This window comes from Melampsora larici-populina (assembly GCF_000204055.1).
Source record: "Melampsora larici-populina 98AG31 unplaced genomic scaffold MELLAscaffold_31, whole genome shotgun sequence".
Classification (NCBI taxonomy): Eukaryota; Fungi; Basidiomycota; class Pucciniomycetes; order Pucciniales; family Melampsoraceae; genus Melampsora; species Melampsora laricis-populina.
Window position 1 is genome coordinate 846,613 of NW_006768795.1, and position 19,470 is coordinate 866,082.

The 19,470-nt window shown below is 41.4% G+C and overlaps 2 protein-coding genes across 2 annotated transcripts; one reads left to right on the plus strand and one right to left on the minus strand.

Moving 5' to 3' along the window:
* Nucleotides 1-2,747: 2,747 nt before the first annotated feature.
* MELLADRAFT_28632 (uncharacterized protein) lies at nt 2,748-3,353 on the plus strand (the record flags this gene model as incomplete). Its single annotated transcript, XM_007412514.1, has 1 exon — nt 2,748-3,353. A coding segment is annotated over one exon (606 nt), but the record flags the coding sequence as incomplete, so codon positions are not given.
* A 12,722-nt stretch (nt 3,354-16,075) lies between these two features.
* Nucleotides 16,076-19,211, minus strand: MELLADRAFT_37623 (uncharacterized protein; the record flags this gene model as incomplete). The annotated part of the gene is made up of 14 exons (XM_007412542.1): nt 16,076-16,272; nt 16,340-16,395; nt 16,471-16,610; nt 16,681-16,761; nt 16,835-16,894; nt 16,964-17,102; nt 17,169-17,198; nt 17,267-17,443; nt 17,516-17,560; nt 17,670-18,239; nt 18,332-18,501; nt 18,580-18,711; nt 18,790-18,948; nt 19,050-19,211. 14 exons carry the CDS (start codon nt 19,209-19,211, stop codon nt 16,076-16,078), a joined length of 2,118 nt encoding a protein of 705 aa, XP_007412604.1.
* Between the last annotated feature and the right edge of the window lie 259 nt (nt 19,212-19,470).

Genomic DNA, 19,470 nt, shown 5'->3' on the forward strand with positions numbered 1-19,470 from the left:
GAAGTGCATTCAAGTTGGCCAACTTGTCAGCTGACATGAGGTCACCAACTTGGGCTGCACAAACAGCGAAGAAAGTTTATAAGGCCCTCCACTCAGAGGTTTTGCTAAAAGTCAAGGTTCGTTTTTCTCTTTTGATCTATGTTTGTCTTAATTAAACTGACCACGTAGCAATTCCGCAGTCTAACACCAGCCGCATATGGTTAGTCCACGATGTCTGGACCACCCGAGGCAATCGATATGCTTTCATAGCGTTGATTGCTTGCTACATCGACGCCGACTTCCGCTACCGCCGAGTTTTGCTGACCCTTAAAATGGTCGCCTGGAATCATTACGGTGCACTGTTGGCACGCCCGGTGGCTAGATACCTGATTCGTCACGACTTACATCACAAGATATGTTTCATTTCTTTTTAGGTATTCTTCATCATCTCTCAGTAAGATCGCCTAACTAACTTTTTTCTACTTTTACGTTCTAGGCCAAACAACGGACTCCGGGTCCAACAATATGACCATGGCATCCGAGATGTCAGCCATGTTTTCGGCCGCAGAAAACCCGGTTTTCTGGGACAGCTCCCGCCAGCACGCACGGTGCTATTGTCATGAATTAGCGCTGGTGGTGAAGGCTGGTTTGAAGTCATTATCAATTCAATCAGGCCATTCAAAACCTTCCACCGAACCAAATTTAGCGGTACCAATTCCGACTTTTCAGCTGAACGATGAAGCCCTTCAAGTCGATGTGGACTCAGCCGATTCAGACGTTGAAGATCCCTTGGATGAAGCTGATCAAGGTCCTCAGGATGAAGAAGACAATGCTACAAGTCCAAATCAAACAGACTCCGAAACACTTGATGGTAACATCTTTGCTACCGCGGTCCATAAGGTCAGTTATTTGCAACTCTTAAGCTGAACACTACTGACTCATATGAATACTTTCTTTTAGGTGGACACTGTCAGCAAGAAGATTGCAGGGTCTCATTCTCGTCGTCAAGAATTTAAGGGTCTTTGCAAGGAAGCCGGATTAGATCACCGGACCCCCATTGCTGGGTACGGCATCCGCTGGAATGTTATCTACAACTCCCGAAATCGCATGTGCGCTGCTCAAGAGGTGATTTGAATTTCTTTGAAATTAAACTTTTTACTTTGTGATGCTCATCGATTGCAAAATATATTAGATAGTAAACAAGATGTTAGCCACCGATCGGAAAAACACTAAATACTTTAAAGGGATCTTGATAAATGCTGATGAATGGGAAGCCATTGAGGCTCTCAATGAGATACTAGCGGTGAGTGAAGGAATCAATCAATAACAATTTGACTGCTTATTGATCAAATTTGTTTTGGTCATTTCATAGATTTTCTGCACAGGTACCAAGCGCATGGAGGGAGACTTTCCCTCAGGCGCTTTGGTGCTGGTAGAATACAATCGGATCAAGAACGCGCTCAACAAAGCTCGACAAAAAACGAAATCGAACCCGCTGAAGGCCATGATTGGTGTCATGTTAGATCAGCTCAACCCATACATTGACGAGGCTCTTTCCTGTGATGCCTTGGTATTGGCAACAGTGATGCACCCACGTTATTGGCTCGCCTTCTTCCAGAAGTATTATCCGGAACACAAAGACCGGGTGAACACTTTGGTTAACGAAGCATTTGCTTCAGCGTTGGATGAGGCTAAACAACACACTGAAGAACCTCCACCACCCAATGACCACGCTCAGCCTGTCGAAGACGACGACAATGACGGGTTCAATGACTTTACCGCCAGCTCTACCGTCAAACCAGTTCAAACGGCACGGGAAGCTGAACTGGAGTCGTATTTGTTAGGCCAGCGCGAGTATGACAAAAGTAAGAGCCCACTTGATTGGTGGAACGTAAGTAGATTTTCTTATCATCTTTCTTGCCTTTCTTGCAATGTGATTTGAACTGACATGTACTGTAATTCAATATTACAGGCAAATTCGGTCGTATTTCCTGTGCTTGCCACAATGGCACGTGATTACCTCGCCGTTTCAGGAACCTCTTGCGCGGCAGAGAGGGTCTTTTCGAGCGCTGCTGACGTTTGCTCACAGGATCGTGGTGGCCTCATCCCACCAACAGTTAGCAGATTAGTTTGTTCACGCGAATGGATCAAAGGTGATGTTGATCCAGGAGGTGAATATGGAGAAGCTATCAAGTATATCAGAAAATATTTAGAGGGTGAGGCAAAAAAGAAGAAGAAAAAAGAAATTGTAATCATAGATTAAAAGCAGCGATTATGGTTGTACTTTGAATTACGCTTGCCAGCTTGAAAAAAAAAATCAGTCATTTCATTTTTTAAAAAATTCAGGTGCAAAAAACCCAGTCTGCGGCGCGCTGCGATTGTCTCAAGCGCGCCGCGGGCCCATTGATTCCTTTTGCCACTGCGGCAGCGCTGCGGTGGGGTCCCCTGTAAACTGGGGTGGATCGCGCCGCTGGCTCCGTGGCCCCAAAATCCCCCGCGCTGCGGCGGGATTTGGGTGTTGACGTCATTGTGCAAGAATTGATAAAGGCTCCAGGTGCTAGTTGGGATGAGTCAACTCAGATGGTCACAGGGACGCCAGCCTTTTGGACCAACTATATTAAGGTACATTATCATCCTCTGATGGGGACACTATTCTTGCTGACTAGCTTTGAAATCTGTAGACCCATAAAAGTGGTGCTCAGGTCTACCAGGCAAAGTCTTTTCCACTTTACCCACTCATGAATGAGTTTTTTGGCGAGCACAACACCCCTTTTCCATGCTCTGAATGCGACCAGCGCTTCCATACGGACAATCGCCTGACCATTCATGTCAGAGATCATCATAGTGGACTCACTTTTGAATGCTCCGATCCCGAATGCCACGAAACCTTTCGTACAAACGCACTCATGACCCAACATCTCATAAAACATGTACTCCCTGTCGAATGCTCCAATCCCGAATGCAACGATCACTTCCGTAGCCTTAGACTGATGAAGAAGCATGTCCGAAATAGTCATGGTGCACCCACTTTCGACTGCTTTGATCCCAAATGCCCCCGAAGCTACAATTCCGCGTACAGAAGGAACGAACATTACAAAGCCCATCATGGTGCCCTCACTATCAAATGCTCCAATACCAAATGCTCCAGAATGTTCCGTATCAGTTCGCAAATGAACAAGCATTTCCGAACTAGTCACGGTGCAGCCACTATCGAATGCGCCAATATCGAATGCGACCATATGTTTCGTACTATGGGACGAATGGAGCGACATGTCAGCAGAATTCATGGTGCATGCACTATCAAATGCTCCAATACCGAATGTGACCAACTCTTTGGTACCAAGGGACAAATGAACCAACACGTCCAAAGACATCATCCTGCTAATAATCCTATCGAAAAACTTGTTGAATGTGACCAAACCACATGCCTCCAAAAATTCTCCACTCCCTTGTTCATGAGAGAACATTACATTCGAGACCATTCGAACTCTTTGGCCTCAAATTTTGCTTGTAAAGACGGCGGTTGCTCTCAAGAATTCGAATCTCTAGAAAGGATGTACCAACATTTTCGAAAAGCCCATGGTAACCAACCTGCAAACCAGTCCATGCTTTCAGTCATGCAAAGCGTATATAATATCAATTAGTCATTGATTTCTCTCAAAGCGATAAAGCAGGCAGCTCAAATAAAATTCAATAGTTGTTGGTATTTCATCTTTTCTCATTCCCATAGTGTTCACAATCGAAATTTCTCTTTGATTCTATTTCTCTAAGTGATAATTTTTGCACCCACCCGCCCTTTATCCCTGTTGTTACGTTTGTCTTTTTGCCTATTGCTCTTTATTTTGGTTTTGTTGCGCGTGTTATATTCTATTTTTTACTCTACTTTTATTATCTTACTTATTATTTGGTTTAAGAATTGGTCTGTTTATTGGTATTAATCGGTATATCTTTTTTCATTTTTTATTCTAAAAAAAACCGAGTGTGTGTTGTTTTGTGTCTTGTGGTTCATACTTTTATTTTTTACTTTTTATTTTTCATTATTATTGTCGCGGTTCTTCAAAGTTATGTGTAGCCAGTGTGTTTTTCAGTCTCATTGTTAGCGTAGTATTTTTATGGGCCGCTAGCCACCCGTAGGGTGTTCTTATTTTGTTATCCAAAATTTTATATCACCCTCGGCGATTTGCCTTGGGTTTCGCCCAAACATGTGCCTGCTTTAGCATCTTTTATACTAAGTTTTGTGAGTTTGAAAACCTCCCATTTCAATAACATCATGTTTTCTCCCAATGACTTTGGTTTCTATTCAGTCAAAAAAGACTTATGACATCAGGAATTGCTTTTAATGTCATTCTTTTTTTTGTTTTTTCCTTTTATCGAGTTCCTAAACGTGTGATCATGAATCACAATGGTGTGACCAAAATCACACATTTGTGATCTTAAATCACAATTGTGTGAGTTTGATAAAAGTGAATGAGGCTGTGCAAATGTGATAGAGTTTTTGGGATATCAAGGGCTTTTTTAGTTGTAGTGATTGGATTCTTTCCGAATCATAAGATGTAGTATATCACAACTTTCCAAATGATTCGACTGCAAATGCCGGTCAAAGAACATTCACGGGATTCATGTTTGTGGCAGTTTTCAATTAGTACAATATAAAAACACCAAGACAAAATCTACATCCACATCCAGTCAGTGTGATCGTAAGCTAAGAAAACAAACCCGCTAAGATTCGAATTCTACAAAATTAAAAATTCTAAAAAAGAAATTCCAAAGTGGAGTGATCCGTGATGATTTAGAAGGGTGAATTTTAATGAGTACTTACTACCACTTGATTTAAGAAAGTATTGTAAGTTTAATATTTAATTTTGATTGAAGATGGCCTTGAATGACTGAATTGAAATTGTAGAAGATAGATCACTTGATAACGCGCTTTGTTAATGGACAGCACTATTTGGCGCCCGCTCCTTTGCAACCCGACGCCCGTTTTTTGGATAGTCAGCTTGTCGCCGTCCGTTTTTGCTTAAAACCGGGCTGCAACTGATTCAAACCGGATTCAAACCGGGCAATGACATTTTTTTTGTTTTTCGATTTCACAAAGAAACATGCAACGTCTTTACTTTCATCATGTTTTTGGTTTTGGGGGAACAGAACAAGAACAGAAGCTTGTATTGCACGAACACTTGTATTTATTGTATCTATCTCAAACAACCTTTTGTGTATTGTAACTTGTATCTTAAAGTTAGTTAAACAACCTTGTCTTCAATTTGAATTCCAAGAAAAAAAAACAAATCCGTGTTTGATGACAAAGACAAACAAAAGAAACGAAAGAAAAACATTGAAATAGAGATGGAATGAGAAATAGAGGTGTGTATAAATTGACCAACTAACAAACTAATGGAAACGTCTTTCAGCAGTCCACCTATCCATTTGAGGTTGGTACTTTTCAACCCAAGTAGGTATCTTAGTACTGTCAAGGAAGGCGGAGTTGCGGTACTTACCAAACAATTCTGGAAAAGGCAGAAGTGAAATGTCTCTGGCCTTCAAGGAGACGAAATGCTCTCCATCAATGAAGGCCAGCACAATCGGAATTTGGTCGTTTGGGGGTGTTCGATAAGGAAAAAATGTGTGGCTGTTTGCTGCGATGGGGTCCAATAATATAGCGGGACAATCATAAGCACTTGCAATGACGAATCCGAGGTATGGCATCCGTAACCAGTAAGACCTGGAACATTTGATGTCGCGGCAATCGAGTCGAATCAAGAGGTCTTGAACAACTTCAGCAGCAAATGATTGCTGAAGTTGCTGGCTTCTGGTCCTCAAAGGTCGAGTTGGCGCCGGAGATATAAGGTTTTGATGATCTTTCGAATTTGAAACAAGCTCTCTGAGCAACGTTGATCGAACATCCCAAAATGAGGCTTCTGAATAATTCCCAACCGCCTCTGCAATAGCATAGTAACCACAGTTGCCATACGCAGGCGGATCAAAGGTCGACTGAAAGTAGGGCACCATGAAACCAGGAAGCTGATTGAAAATTTTTTGATCTTGGCGGGAGCGCTTTTCTGAAGAGGTTTGAGATTCTATGTGGCCATGCTCAATTATTTCCACACCTTCTTCAATCGAGAACACCACGTTACCAAAATCTCGGCTTGTTTCAAGGGTAGTCTTAACTTTTGGATCCCCAATTGGCAGGGCCAGATCCTCGGCGATAAGCAATAAGGATACCTCGGGAAGAAGCACACGGCGCATGAAGTAATCTGGCGAGAACGGTGAGGCATTGCTCGCATGTAGAATCGGCCCAGACGCTTGAGACAGGAACATCTTGGTCAGTGTCTTGATGATCACCTCTTGACCGATTTGGCCATAACTGAGAAGCAAGGCAATTGTGTCAGTATGCAATCACGGAAACGGCAGAGCTCTGAGCCAAACAACTCACTAGCCAGGGTATTCAACCTGAAACTCCTCAAAATCCCCAGACAAACTGAACATCGACGGTCCTTTTTTTTTGAAAGTCTTCTTCACATCATCCAGAAATGTAGAAGGTTTTCTTTGATCAATCACCTGAACAAGATGATTGGTATGCTTTTTAATTCGCCTACATGAGCACTTTAGATTAGCAGACATAATTCAAGGAAAGCAAACCGAAAGTACTCACTCCGCCAGGATTCCAAAGTCGATTGCTGTAGGCCACCCGGCTTTGATTCCCTCTGGAATAACAAATTTTTCGACCCGATGGAGATCACAGAAAGATGCTGTTTGGGGCCACTACAGCATTTCGGTACGTACTAATCAGCACAAAGGTTAATGAATCATATTGAAAAGGGATGACACGTACAGCCACATTTGGAATTGCAGATAATGTGGCTTTCAGCCTAAGAAGCTTGTCAGATGGTTCTGAAGGAAACGGCTCTTCACAAAAAGGACACAGTGAGTCTTGTGCATCATCGTGTCAATGTTGAGGCCCTTCGCTCTCTTCTGAAATACTCAAGCTATGAAAACTGAAGTCCGATTCAATATCCGAGGGTCGAAAAAGGACTTGAACTGCTGGTGTCGGATCCATCACCTCATGATTCAAAGATACAGCTGGTGCAATGTCCTTTCGTCCTTGTGGCGGGGTTTGAGCCAATAAACCTTTTGTGGGACAATAATTGGCGCAATGACCCGGCTGTTTGCAAACACTACATTTGTAAGTTTTTGCAGCAGGACGTTCATTCAGTTTAGAACCTTCTTTTAACTGATCTATCGATACCAAGTGTTTTGAAATAAGGACCGGTTCCAAAGTTTTAGGCGATGGGTCAAGAGATTGAGGTGGTCCAGAAGTGGAGGCGTTAAGCGAAAAGTTGGGAAGAGATTCACCAGTTGGTTGTTCATTGGTTGTAACTTTAGATTTTGATTGAGAAGGTTGAGATTGAGATTGAAAAGCAAAAGTAGATTGAGCAGCTTGAGAAGTTTGAGTCTCAGTTGTTTGAGAATCAGAAGCTTTGCCCTTTCCTTTGTTCCTGGTTTTTTTTTGGGAGACCTTGACAGCTTCCGCTTCCTCTGCTCTTTTCATCCTTTTGGCTTCTTTGGCAGCTTCCTCGGCTTGCTCTTCTTCTTCCAACTCGAAGTCAGACTTCCATCGACCATCCTTCTGAGATGAGGTGGCCTGTTGTTTCTTGGTGTTCCGAGGACGGCCTCGGGTGTTCTCTTTGACCTTGGCGTCTTGAATTGGGATCAGTGAGTACCGGCCTGTTTCCAACTTCGCGATTTCTTCATACAACTTGCGGAGAGAGTGCTCTGGCAATTCGATCAGTTGCTCTAACTTCGATTTCATGGCTGATTTGAGGTCATCGTGACACCCAGGAGGTGCCAAAAGGGTCGAATGCCATTGTGGATGTACCAAGCTGGGCGATAAGACGTTGGAATCTTCTAGAGCCCGAGCCAGCTCATGAGAGCATGGCAAACCCCACGCGCCTTGAAAAGACTTGGTACATGTCCTTTCAAAAGATGCCGGAATGAGATTGTACTGAGATTTGATTTTCTTGAGGGCAAAGTGTGATACCACACGATGAAGATCTTGAAAAGAATCAGGCAGTTTTAGTAGCGTTTTTTGGTTTTCGACTCCGGTGGATATCATGATCTCCACATACTGTAAGTCTCCAGCGCGTTTAAATGCCATGAAACAGGTGATGAAGTCGTTGTTGCTACCACGCAGGAACCCCTTGATGCGATAGTGTCCACCTTTGACTTGTGATGTGGAAGAGTTGCCGAAGTGGGGAGCTTGATGAGATGTGAAAAGAGAAACGAATTTTTCCGTTTGGTAAAGCCACGTCTTCTGCAAGTAATCCATTACGTCGTGTTGTCGTGCCATGGAGGTAACTTCTGCGAGGTTCTTATCGTAATCTTCTTGAGTATTGCTTTGAAGAAAGCGATTCCAAATCTTGATGAAATCGTCCCAATCAGATCCCATCTTCTTCTTGCAGTTTTTGGCCATGTTTTCGTTGATATGCCAGATACACAAAAGATGAGTCGCACTAGGGAATACTTTGCTAATTGCATTGTACAATGCCGGTTCAGCGTCGGTGCAGAAAGTTTCCGGTTGAGTAATTTTGGTGTCCCCTGATTGGCCGTCGAAGACTACCGATTTCAATTGTTCCATTGCCCAAATGTATCGCTCTTCAACTTCATCATGCATGAAACAAAGAGCTAATGTGAAAGTCTTGTGTGTGTTGGTGGTGCCAACGATGTGAAGTAGAGGTAAATTAAATCGATTTGTTTTGTAAGTGCAATCGAGGCCAATGACTGTTGGGAAACGCCGAGCGAGTTCGATACCTTCAGGACTGGCAATGAATAGTGATTGAAGTGTGCCTGTACTCGAGGTGATGGTGCGATAAGCCCACTTGTGTTCCTGGATAAGGTCAAACAATCCTTGAATGGGAGTGCGACCTGCAAGCCACCTGTCCCGTTGTCGAGCCAATGCATTGCGTATGTCTCGGACTAGTGGTTCAGACCCCGGGAGAAAGTTCATTAGGCCTCGGATCTGGCCAGCACTGCACCCTGCCGAGTGCAACATTTTGATTTGTCGTAATTGCTCCTCTGTGAATTGTCGGTTTTTGGAGAGATTGTTAGGTTGGTCGAATGGTGGATGGTTATGTAGATGTTTGTCACTTTGAGTTTCATCGCGCTTAACTACCCATCGATCGATTCGTGAAAGGTAATTCAGAGAAATCTCGTATTGACACCCAGTCATCTTAGTTGATGTTTCACGAACCGTGGCTTCAGAGTTCACCTCGCGGCCGAGTGAGCACCTAAAGTATACCCGGACCTTTTGATGTTCTCTATTAGTCTTATAACTTTTGATCACAATTCCATAACCTTGATGCCTAGCTACCGCATTCATGTACATAATCCCACTCGACATCGCAATAAATTCTTTGCCGAAAACAGGTGATTGCAATAGCCGGACCGGTGTGATTCCTAGATTACGAAATGAAGAGACAAACAAAGCAAAGGACAATGAAATCATCAATACAAACATGGCAAGATAATGACACGAGATGAAATCGTTGAACTTACCAATGGCAGGCCAATCATCATCACGCTCAGCCTGAAGATCAAAGATCTCATCGTCGTCCAGCTCCTGCTCATCTCCGACTTCGTCCTGATTAATAACTAGAGGTGGCTGAGGGGGCTCTTCAGTTAGAGCAGTAGCCGAGGATGTACCTTGAGTTTTGACAGCTTGAACGGGAGCGGTAAGTGTCTGAATGTTGGGAGGGGTTACTACTCGAGCATCAGCTGGAATGGGAGGAGTCGTAATGATGGGTCCGGTTGGATGATTGCTGACGTTGGGAGTTGGAGTGTTGCTGGGTTGGATTGTACGGCGGTTACAACGATAAGACATTGGGTGATAAGAGTACGGTGGCTCATATCGTGGATCTTCAGGTATGTCATCATAATCCTCGGTGTCGTCAATCAGGTCTTGATCAGTGATTGATCTTGTGTCCTCCTCAGCTTCAGGGTTTCGAGGCCTTCGAAATGGGAACGGGGGGTACCAAGGCGGCGATTGAAACATAAAGGGATTCATCATGAAAGGGTGGTAGCAGGGATGCAGGAATGAGTACCGAGTATGAGTATATACTCAACTGATACTCACTTTGTACGGGTTTACAGGGCCAAAAATAGGCAAAAATACTCAGTATACTCAATAATACTCACTTTATTGAGTAAACTCATACTCACTCCTGCATCCCTGGGTGGTAGTCATTGGGATGGAATCGAGGGGGTTGACGTCTGTTCGCTTGGTCAGTTCCAGAGTTGACTTGGTTAGATGAGGAAGAAGCAATGGGTTTTGACATGTTTTGTTGAAGGAAGGTGATTCTGAAGAATGAGTTGGTGTTGGTGAGGGAACTGAACAAAGGAATATTCGCCTAGAGGGAGGAGGGAGGAGAGTGTTTAACGTCAGCCAGTGAGACGAGTGAACAAGCAAAGGAAGGAGAGAAAAGTCTTACCATATTGGGACAAGTCCAATTGAGTGGCATGAGGGTGGTTTGTTCAGTCATTGATACATAGGTCAACTTCAAGACGAAAGAGGAGTAGTGCAATTTGAAGGCGTTGAGAGGAAGTAAGGGAGGCTCAGCAATCAAGAGAGAGGAGAGAGAGGGCATTGTCTGGTTGCCCGGTTGGATAGGCAGCCCGATTTCACGAGTTGACTGCCCTGTTTTGGCACGGTGAAAGCCCTGTTTCATGAGAGAACTGCCCTATACAGTAGCTAAAGGCTACTCTGTACTACGGTTTTCACTGCAAAACGAAATTTCGTTTTTGAGCTAACCAATAGGTATCTCAATAACAATATTTCAAGGAAACAATTAGATGGGTGGAATCAGAAGAAGAAGCTTAATCTATGCATATCTTTTCAGGATCATCTGAAGCACTTTTCATTTTTTTTTTTGAAATGGTCAACATTTGGGACCCGGGTAAATTATGGCCGTCAGAGGTTAGGGGTTAGGGGTTAGGGGTATGGGTTAAGACCACATTTCAAGTACCTAGGGGCTAAGGTACATAGTATAGGGCCTTGGGCAGGTAGCCTAAGACCTTAGGTATCCAGTATATCTCAAGTGAGGTATGTATTCACACACTATGAACTTAGGGTACTAATCTATGGCATTAGTTAGCTTTCACATCAAACATCCTCCAAATTCAATGCCACAATGAATTTCACTATGAAGATAGGTGAGGGAGACTAACAACACTAGCACAAATCTCTAGGAAACAAGATAGTAAATAAACCAAGTTAAGAAGAACAAATTGATAAGGGCAGTCGGGTCAAAAGCAGCAATCAATACTAAATGAAACTGTCACTTGTGTCTAACTAGCTTTGATTCAAAAGAGTTTTTAAGGCAAGAGGTCTAAGATCAGTGCATCTAAGCTTTACTGAGCTTTTTATTTGTTAGTTGGGTTACAGATTGCTTCAATATTCAAGAAAGCTGTCTTGGGAATTGTGCGGTGTCCTCGGTAACGTTTTGCCATCTTCTTGGCCTCAGCACCAGTTAATCCCAGCCTACATAGGTAGATTCCCAAGTCAGACACAGAAGATGTGTGAGAAGAGAAAAACAACTTACTGATACACAGAGTGCTGTCGATCAATTTTACGAAAGTATTTACGGATAGTTTCCAAAGGACAGGTTTTACGAACCTTCTCAAAAAGGTCTTGCGCAGTCTTGAAAGTTGTGCACTGGAGGGCGGATTGGCGAAATTCTGCAATAGATTTGATTTAGATCTTCAAACATCAAGACAGTGATAAACAATAGAACACTTACGATCTTTGATATAAGACCAAAAGAGCTCAATTGGATTTAGATCACAATGGAACTTTGGTAGGAATAAGCAGACATGACCCGCCTCTTCAATCACCATCTGGAGAAGAGGCTTTTCATTCATGAAATCTGACTGTAAGCTGAGGATCTTGTACCAACAACAATCACTTCTTTCAGGTTCCAATTCGGTTCCGACATCAACCACATTCTCAGAAACAAAAAACCCGCGAGCTTCAGCTTCTTGAATCTGGCCAACAGCTTGTCTCTTAGCATCTTGGCTGGCTCCCGATGCTTTACAGACAGAACACTTTGCATTAAGGGTAGGTCGTTTCAAAGAAGTCGCTCGTTTCTCGTAGTATTCCCATAGGCCACGTTCCTGCAGAACTACTTTCATGCCTTTAGCTTCACCGCGAAGCTTGGGATCGTGGTGATCGGGCGGGAATACCATGAGCTGTGTTTGACCTCGGAGCTCGTGAGGGATATGAGGATCATCAGTAGGGATGATGGTTGGTCGAAGGTGGCCTTGTTTCCCAGCAGAGGAGAGGCTCATGCTTTGTACACGTAATGCATTTTGCCCGTATTCTTCATGAGCCGAAGAGCAGTCGAAGACAAAGACAACCTCACAATTTGGATGCATTGCTTCAAAGATCGGTAGAGTACGAGTCTGCATTTGGGCTATTAACTGCTTCATATTCCACCAGGGATCACCTTTGCTTCCCGGATGTATAACTACAGCTGCATCACTAACACTCGGTAGGACTGGTTGATGACCTTCGGATCTCAAACTATCCACACAATCCTGTGTTATAACGAGCCGACCTGTAGTCTCACAAATGAAGTCTGAGATGTGAATGAGCCGACCTGAGTCTTTAGATCGAAATTCAGTTGTTCCAGGCATGAGCCACGACAGTCAAGGACGCTCTTTAGCATGTACAGTGGACTCGTCGTGATAAACAAAAACGGTCTCGCGTTTGTCTCCAAGGATCTCAGGGTCAATCGAAACAGATTGTTCAAGATGCTCGCCAACATAGACTCGGGATCTCTTACGAAGTTCAGCAACCTTGGCTAAGAACCGAGTTCAATATTCAACAACATCCGGTCGTTCGTGGCCATCGAAATACAACGATTTGCGATACTCCTGAGGGCAAAACCCAAGGCGATGCATCCAGCGATAGCTTGTGACTAGAGAAATCGATTGGCCTGGATGAGAAACTGGTAGAGCTACATTGTTGATGTAGTCCCAGAAACGTCGTGGAGTAACCTGGGCGAAAAAACCGTAAAGGAAGCGATCAAAGTTTGATTGATCGAGCTATTCTTTAACAGTTTGTACAATAATGAAAACCAACTGACCTCGCCAGGCTTCTTTGAAGAAGACCAGGTAATTATTGCAGCAGAAAGCTTGGGGTCATCCAACATTGAAGGATGTTTGGACCCAAATCCTGACTGAGAAAAGATCAAACTTCCAAACGTGTCCAGGTGTTTAGCTTGGGCTCGAGTCTTTCTTGCTCTTCCCACACCCGAGGTAAATTTCCTTCAATTGTTGGGAATTCGACGCAAAGAAGCTTGTGCTGTAAGTATTGAAGCTTGAATGGCCGGTGATTTTGCTTTTGCCAATGAGAGCTCCTTGCGACGGTAATTGAACTCCCTGAGCTCATCCAATACTAGATTAGAGACATCGTGCTTGGGGTTAGCTTTGTGTGCAGCCTCGTATTTGATTTTAGCTCTTTTTATCTTGAGGTCAAGTAAAGTCCACTCGTCATCAATTTCTTTCAAACGTTTCTCTTCTAACAGCTTCTCTGAAGCTTCCTTTTCCTCTTGAGTAACTTGAACTTTCTGTACTGATAAAGCTATCCACTCTTCATATTCTGCATCGACTTGATGGACTGTATTTGCGGTTTTGAGCTCGTCTGATAAGTCTTCAGTATGATTGGATTCATTATCTAAATCAGTGCTACATTGATCTGATTCAATATCTATTGTAATGTCAGAATTTGGTGTTGTATGTTCATCGGGTGACACCACTGATCTTCCAGCAACATCAGTCGGAGGTTGAGGCTTGGCCCAATTGTCCATAAAGCCGGTGTTTTTACCGACCGCTGCCTGAGCTTTCTTTCGGCGATTATGGGAGGTTTGTTTGGGAACTGGTTTTGAGATTAGCCGCTTGTTGAGGTGATTTGGGTGAGGGATTGGCTTTTTATAGTTTTTTAAGTTTCCAAAGTGGTTCTTGCGCTTTCCAACGGCTGGTCCGCCTGAGTCGCGAGTGAGGAAGACTGGAAATAGTTTTTGATTAAGGTCATCACCACATTTATTTTCATCCTCAGAGTCCGCTATTTGATTTTTGATAAATGAGATAATTTCATTGTCAATTCTAATTCTTTCAGCTTCATTTGCTCGTCGTGATTGTTGAGCTTTTTTCGTTTGGAAATAGCCATTAATTAAAGATCTCAGATGATGATATTCTTCAGTGCTATAAGATAATTGAAAGTCTTGATGCGGAGCAAGGTTTGTCAGACTGTCTGCACCGTGAATTTTTTCCTCTGTGCCTGTTCAAATCAACATAGAGTATGTTTAAACTTAAATGTGTGTTTTCTACGTGTATTTTTTCTCAGAAATATCAAATTTTACTTGTTCTGACCCATCTCAGCAAACTAACCCCTAACCTAGCAGCTAAATTTTTGGTTTTTCCAAATCCCTAACATTTGGGACCGGTCCCAGACCCGGGGCCGGGGGATGCAAGTGGTAGCACAAAGTAGCCTTTAGCTACTGTATGTAGAAAAGGGGCAGTTGAGGACCTTGATGCCCGCTTTCGACTGCGGCTGCGGTCAAGTTTGGCTGACGCGGGGCCCGGGCGTGCCGAAATAATACGGATATAGCCCCGTGAAAAGCGGGCGTCGAGTATTACCCGGGGGGGCGCCAAATAGTGCTGTCCATTGTTAATTTCTTACCAAAAAGGATTCAAAAACTTCATCAAAAGGTACGATCTAGAGCTCCAGACCATTTTAATTCGTCATCATTCCTCATCCATCACCATCATCATCATCATCGTCATCTAGACTTTATCAATCTTACCAATTCTCATCAAACTTAATCCCAATTTAATTTACTTCTTCATCACTTCTAATCTTCGCCTAATCAACTATCCTTCAGATCTCCATTAGTTTGATCTAATTCTTGAGAAAGTGAGGAATCACGATGATATGGTACCCAGGTGGACTCTCCTCCAAATTCTTTGAGTAGGTAACGTTTGTCGATATGCATCAGCAAGTCTTGACTAGACTTGGAAAAGACGATCTTCGAGCGTACAACAGCTATGTCGATCAAAGATAACGAAATGCGTAAAGTTGATTGAAGGATTCGATAAATTGTTCTATAAAGTTGTTTAATGAGTTTAAGCCTTCGGAAGACGATTTGAAAAAAGGAAGTATTCAAGACTCTTTTACTTGGGGATTGTAAGTAACAATCTCTTTAATTCAAAGTTGATTTTCCATTCAAGAAACTCAATAGTGTTTTTTTTTCATCAAGTGATAATGAGTTTGGTCAACATCCTTTCAATGCACCAGTGTAATGGATATAGTCATGCTTCATTTGACGTGATTTTTCCTCTTGAAATGCACTTTTTTCTGTCTCGTTATTTTGCACTTATACTTTTTTTCTGAAGTTTCTAGCATATCTGTAACAGTAGTTCTTGAATTTGTAACAATGCCTAAGATCCTTTCAATACCCCAGTATAACTAAACATACTGAAGTACAATCTTCCATTTATCTTCTTGATCACTTTTTTCTGTCTGAAATTGTAGTTTGTATTATTATTTTGAAGTTGTATTTTTTTCAAGATTCCTCTCGTATTTGTAACATTAGCATATTCTTTGCAAAAACAATGATATCTGACAAAGTTAAATAACTAAACCCGTGAACATACATTGATCCACTTTTTCACTTCATCGAGCGGTCCTATTGAAGTGAGTCATTTCAAGCGTTAATGAAGAAACCGGGCCAACTTTGAGAACCCCTATTAGCATATTCTTTGCAAAAACAATGATATCTGACAAAGTTAAATAACTAAACCCGTGAACATACATTGATCCACTTTTTCACTTCATCGAGCGGTCCTATTGAAGTGAGTCATTTCAAGCGTTAATGAAGTAAAACAAGGCTGTGCTCTCAAAGCCGAGATCTCTAATTGTACAATACCAACTCAAGTTCACTACCTTGAATTCTAAAAAACATTCAAACCAAATTCATTTCATTTTAAAACAAATCATTGATAATACAAACCTCTCAAAACCTTTGTATCTCCGCTCCTCAAAACCTTAAATCCCACGTTCAACAAAACTTTCAATAACTCCTTCACAACTACTAGTATACTCTTTCAATTCTACTTGCTCTCCCTTGACAAAGGTATTAGGTTGAACAAAGATCTTTCTTGGTTGTTTTTTCTTTAAAACTAATTCTCTTAATTCTTTGCACCAAAACTCATTTGGTGGTTTAGTGAGATCATTATAAAATTCTATAGGCAAAACCGAAAAAAATGTTAGATTTTATAAAGGTTAAAGGGATTTGAAATGGTTGCTTACCTGATGCTCCTTTTCCATCTGCTGTTGATTTTCTAATTTGAATCTCATTCAAAAGTCTATAAACAATCAATCATTTTCTCAATCAGATGTTTATCGAAAAAAATCATATTGAAAAATAAAATAAAACTTACTTTCCAATCACATCTTTTCCAATACTCAAAACCTTCTCACGATTAACATGGACAAAAGCATCAACTAAAGCTCCAGTGGAATCTCGAATTTCTTCAAGTGTTGCAATCTCATGTTTGAACAACCAACAAGTAATTCCCATCTAGAAAACCCAATCATACAAATCAACATCCCGTTTCCAGTTTTTTCTCTCTCTGGAGGTTTCAACTTACTCTGGCTTGCATATGCGCTTGACCGTGTTTTCCAGTTTGAGGATCATACCATTCTAATGCTCTTATACCCGCTCTAGCCATCTAATTTAATCAATCAATTCATCAGTGACCTTTGCATATCAAAGTCACCCTAGGTTAAAACAGGTTACTCAACTAGTAAGAATGTCATGTACTGAATAGTTTCAATATCTTCCTTACTCTCATACCCAAAAATCTAACCCCAAAAAAACAAAAATCAGGATCTTAGAATGGATGCATATAGACAGAAGGCAGAAATGTATACCTTTAATATCTCAAGGTTAGAGCAAAGATAGAGCGCAACCGCTTCAGCTCTACATTCTTCCATTGAACTTGCAACTAGACCAAACTTTGATCCATAGGTTTCACCAGGTTTGTACCATGAGGTTACAGGTTTTCCAGTTCTATTCAAAACAGCAAACCAAATGAATTACTAGGTGATTTTGGAATGAAATTTGAAAGAAGCTTACAAAGGATTGACAGTTGTTTTCGGATCAAAACTATTGCGAAAAATAATCGGTGAGTCATCAATCTTTTCAAATAATTCAAGAGAAAAGTTTAAACCAACTTAAAAGTTCCATCGGCATTTTCTTGTAATTGTTTTCCACTACCATGACCTAGTAACTCATGATTAGCCACTTGTAAATCAAATGTTTTACTATCCCATTTTTCATATAATTCTCTTTCATTCGGATGTATAAATGTGATTTCTTCATTTGGTGCTTTTGCAGATAAAATATTAGCTCTATTGTAATAAAAAATCATTTTAGGTATGAGTAAGATGGGTTTTGAACGGATAAGAGTTTGAGAGACTTACAATGAAACGTTTTTGAAACCTACTGATTCTCGAATATCAAAATAACTAATAAAAGAATCATGATTTGTCCGGTAAGCAAGATTCATTCAAACGCAAGCAAAATCTTACAACAGCTTCATGATCCAAACTTGATCTTGGTAAAAAAAACACTCACTTTGGAATATTAATTCCAGCAGGAATTCCACCAGTAGCAAAACTTAAAACTTCTAAAGCAGTAAAATCAGGTCTTCTAAACACATCCACTTCAAATTGGACACCCCAAGGTAAAGTTTTAACTAATCCGTCAGCTTGATCTACCAACTTTTCAAATTTAGAAGATAACTCTTTATTGACTATAGCTGTGAAACCTTCCCATTCAGCTCTTTGTGCAAATGGATCTACATAAGCTTCTATATGTCCTAAATACGTTTCGACTACTGGTCCCACATCTTTCACCCATGATTTTGAGGCTTCTTTATGCGAGTTCATGTTTCCTGTTTTGAAACATTCTATATAATCATTGATCATCGTTTCTCGTAAAGGTGTACCACAGTATTTTTTAGCTTCTTGGAGTGCTTCACAGACTTTACTCATTGGGACTGAGAAATCGGCGGCTTGGAGATGGACTGTGGGCGATTTTTGGCCGGGTTTGGAGGGGAGAGGAGAGCTTGGGAAAGATGAATCTAATGAGTTTGATGAAGAAGCGATTAAAAGAGTAAACTCGTTTGCAGGACGCTTGATAAGGCTGGTTTGGAGGGGTAAAGTTGGAAATGAAGTACGAGTCGAGTTCAGTGAATCAGTTATGAGAGAATCTGATGAGAAAGACTAAGAGCTTACCGGGTGTTAAGAGTACTAAGATGATGAAAGTCACAAAGAGCTTGAACTTCATTAATTTCTTCATCGGTGATATCTTGACTATCAGGATAATAATTAGATAAATGACCAGCAGAAGGTTTTCCAATATCTAAATGACCAATTGGCTCAAGACTATAAACAGTGTCAGATATCTAATACAGATCATTTAATTGCACGCGTCATTAGTAATCTTCATTTTTGTAATCGAACTTGAATCAGATTTTACAAACCTTTTTCCAAAGATCTTTAGCTGCCCCAGATCGTTCAGAAGCTGAGACTAATGCTTCGAATGCAGAAGGTTCACAACGTGGAATAAACTTGGTAGCACCAAATGATTTATAATTGCAAAGGTTCGAAAGGGTCTGTGTTTGGTTCAAGAATCAAAAAAGATAACCATCAATATCTCAATTCGAGTGTATCAATGCTTTTAGATCACTTACTTGTGCACAATAATCTAAGAGATAATTCCATTGTTCATCATTTAACTTTGTACGGAGTTTAAGATCTTTGAAAGAAGTTGGTTTTTGAGGATCATTAGCGGTAGAAAAAGCCGTCACGATGAAATCATAAATATCTTCAGCAAAAGGTGTCCATTGGTTCTGATAATCAAACAAAAATGAAACGGAAAACATTTGTCAATCAATACTGCTCAACTTTTTTTCCTTTTCAAAGACAAGTTGTATAAAAGTTTAAAACTTACCATGATGATTCTACCACCTGACCAACTAGCTTGACTCATCCAATGAGCATAAAGTTTTTCTTGTGAAGTTAATTTAGTAAAACTTGAAGAAATGTTCAAAGAACATATCGGAGGATTTAAATCAGCCAAGTAACGAGCTTTTTGAGAAGCTGATTGTGCCATTGTTCTTGTAGTTGATTTGATGAATGGTAGTTTGAATGGTTTTGATTTGAAGGTTGATCGAAATAGTAAAGTGAGAGTCATCAAGCTAAACTAAATGATCTGATCGGTTTATACCTTACCGTGTCCGTCGGTCCCTCACCCAAACTATAAACTCAAACTTTGAACTGTCACTGTCACTCGGATAAACTCGGATATACAATACGGTCCCGGATCATCAATCGTTCGTTCTTCACAGTTCACTTCTTTAAGAGCACCATCA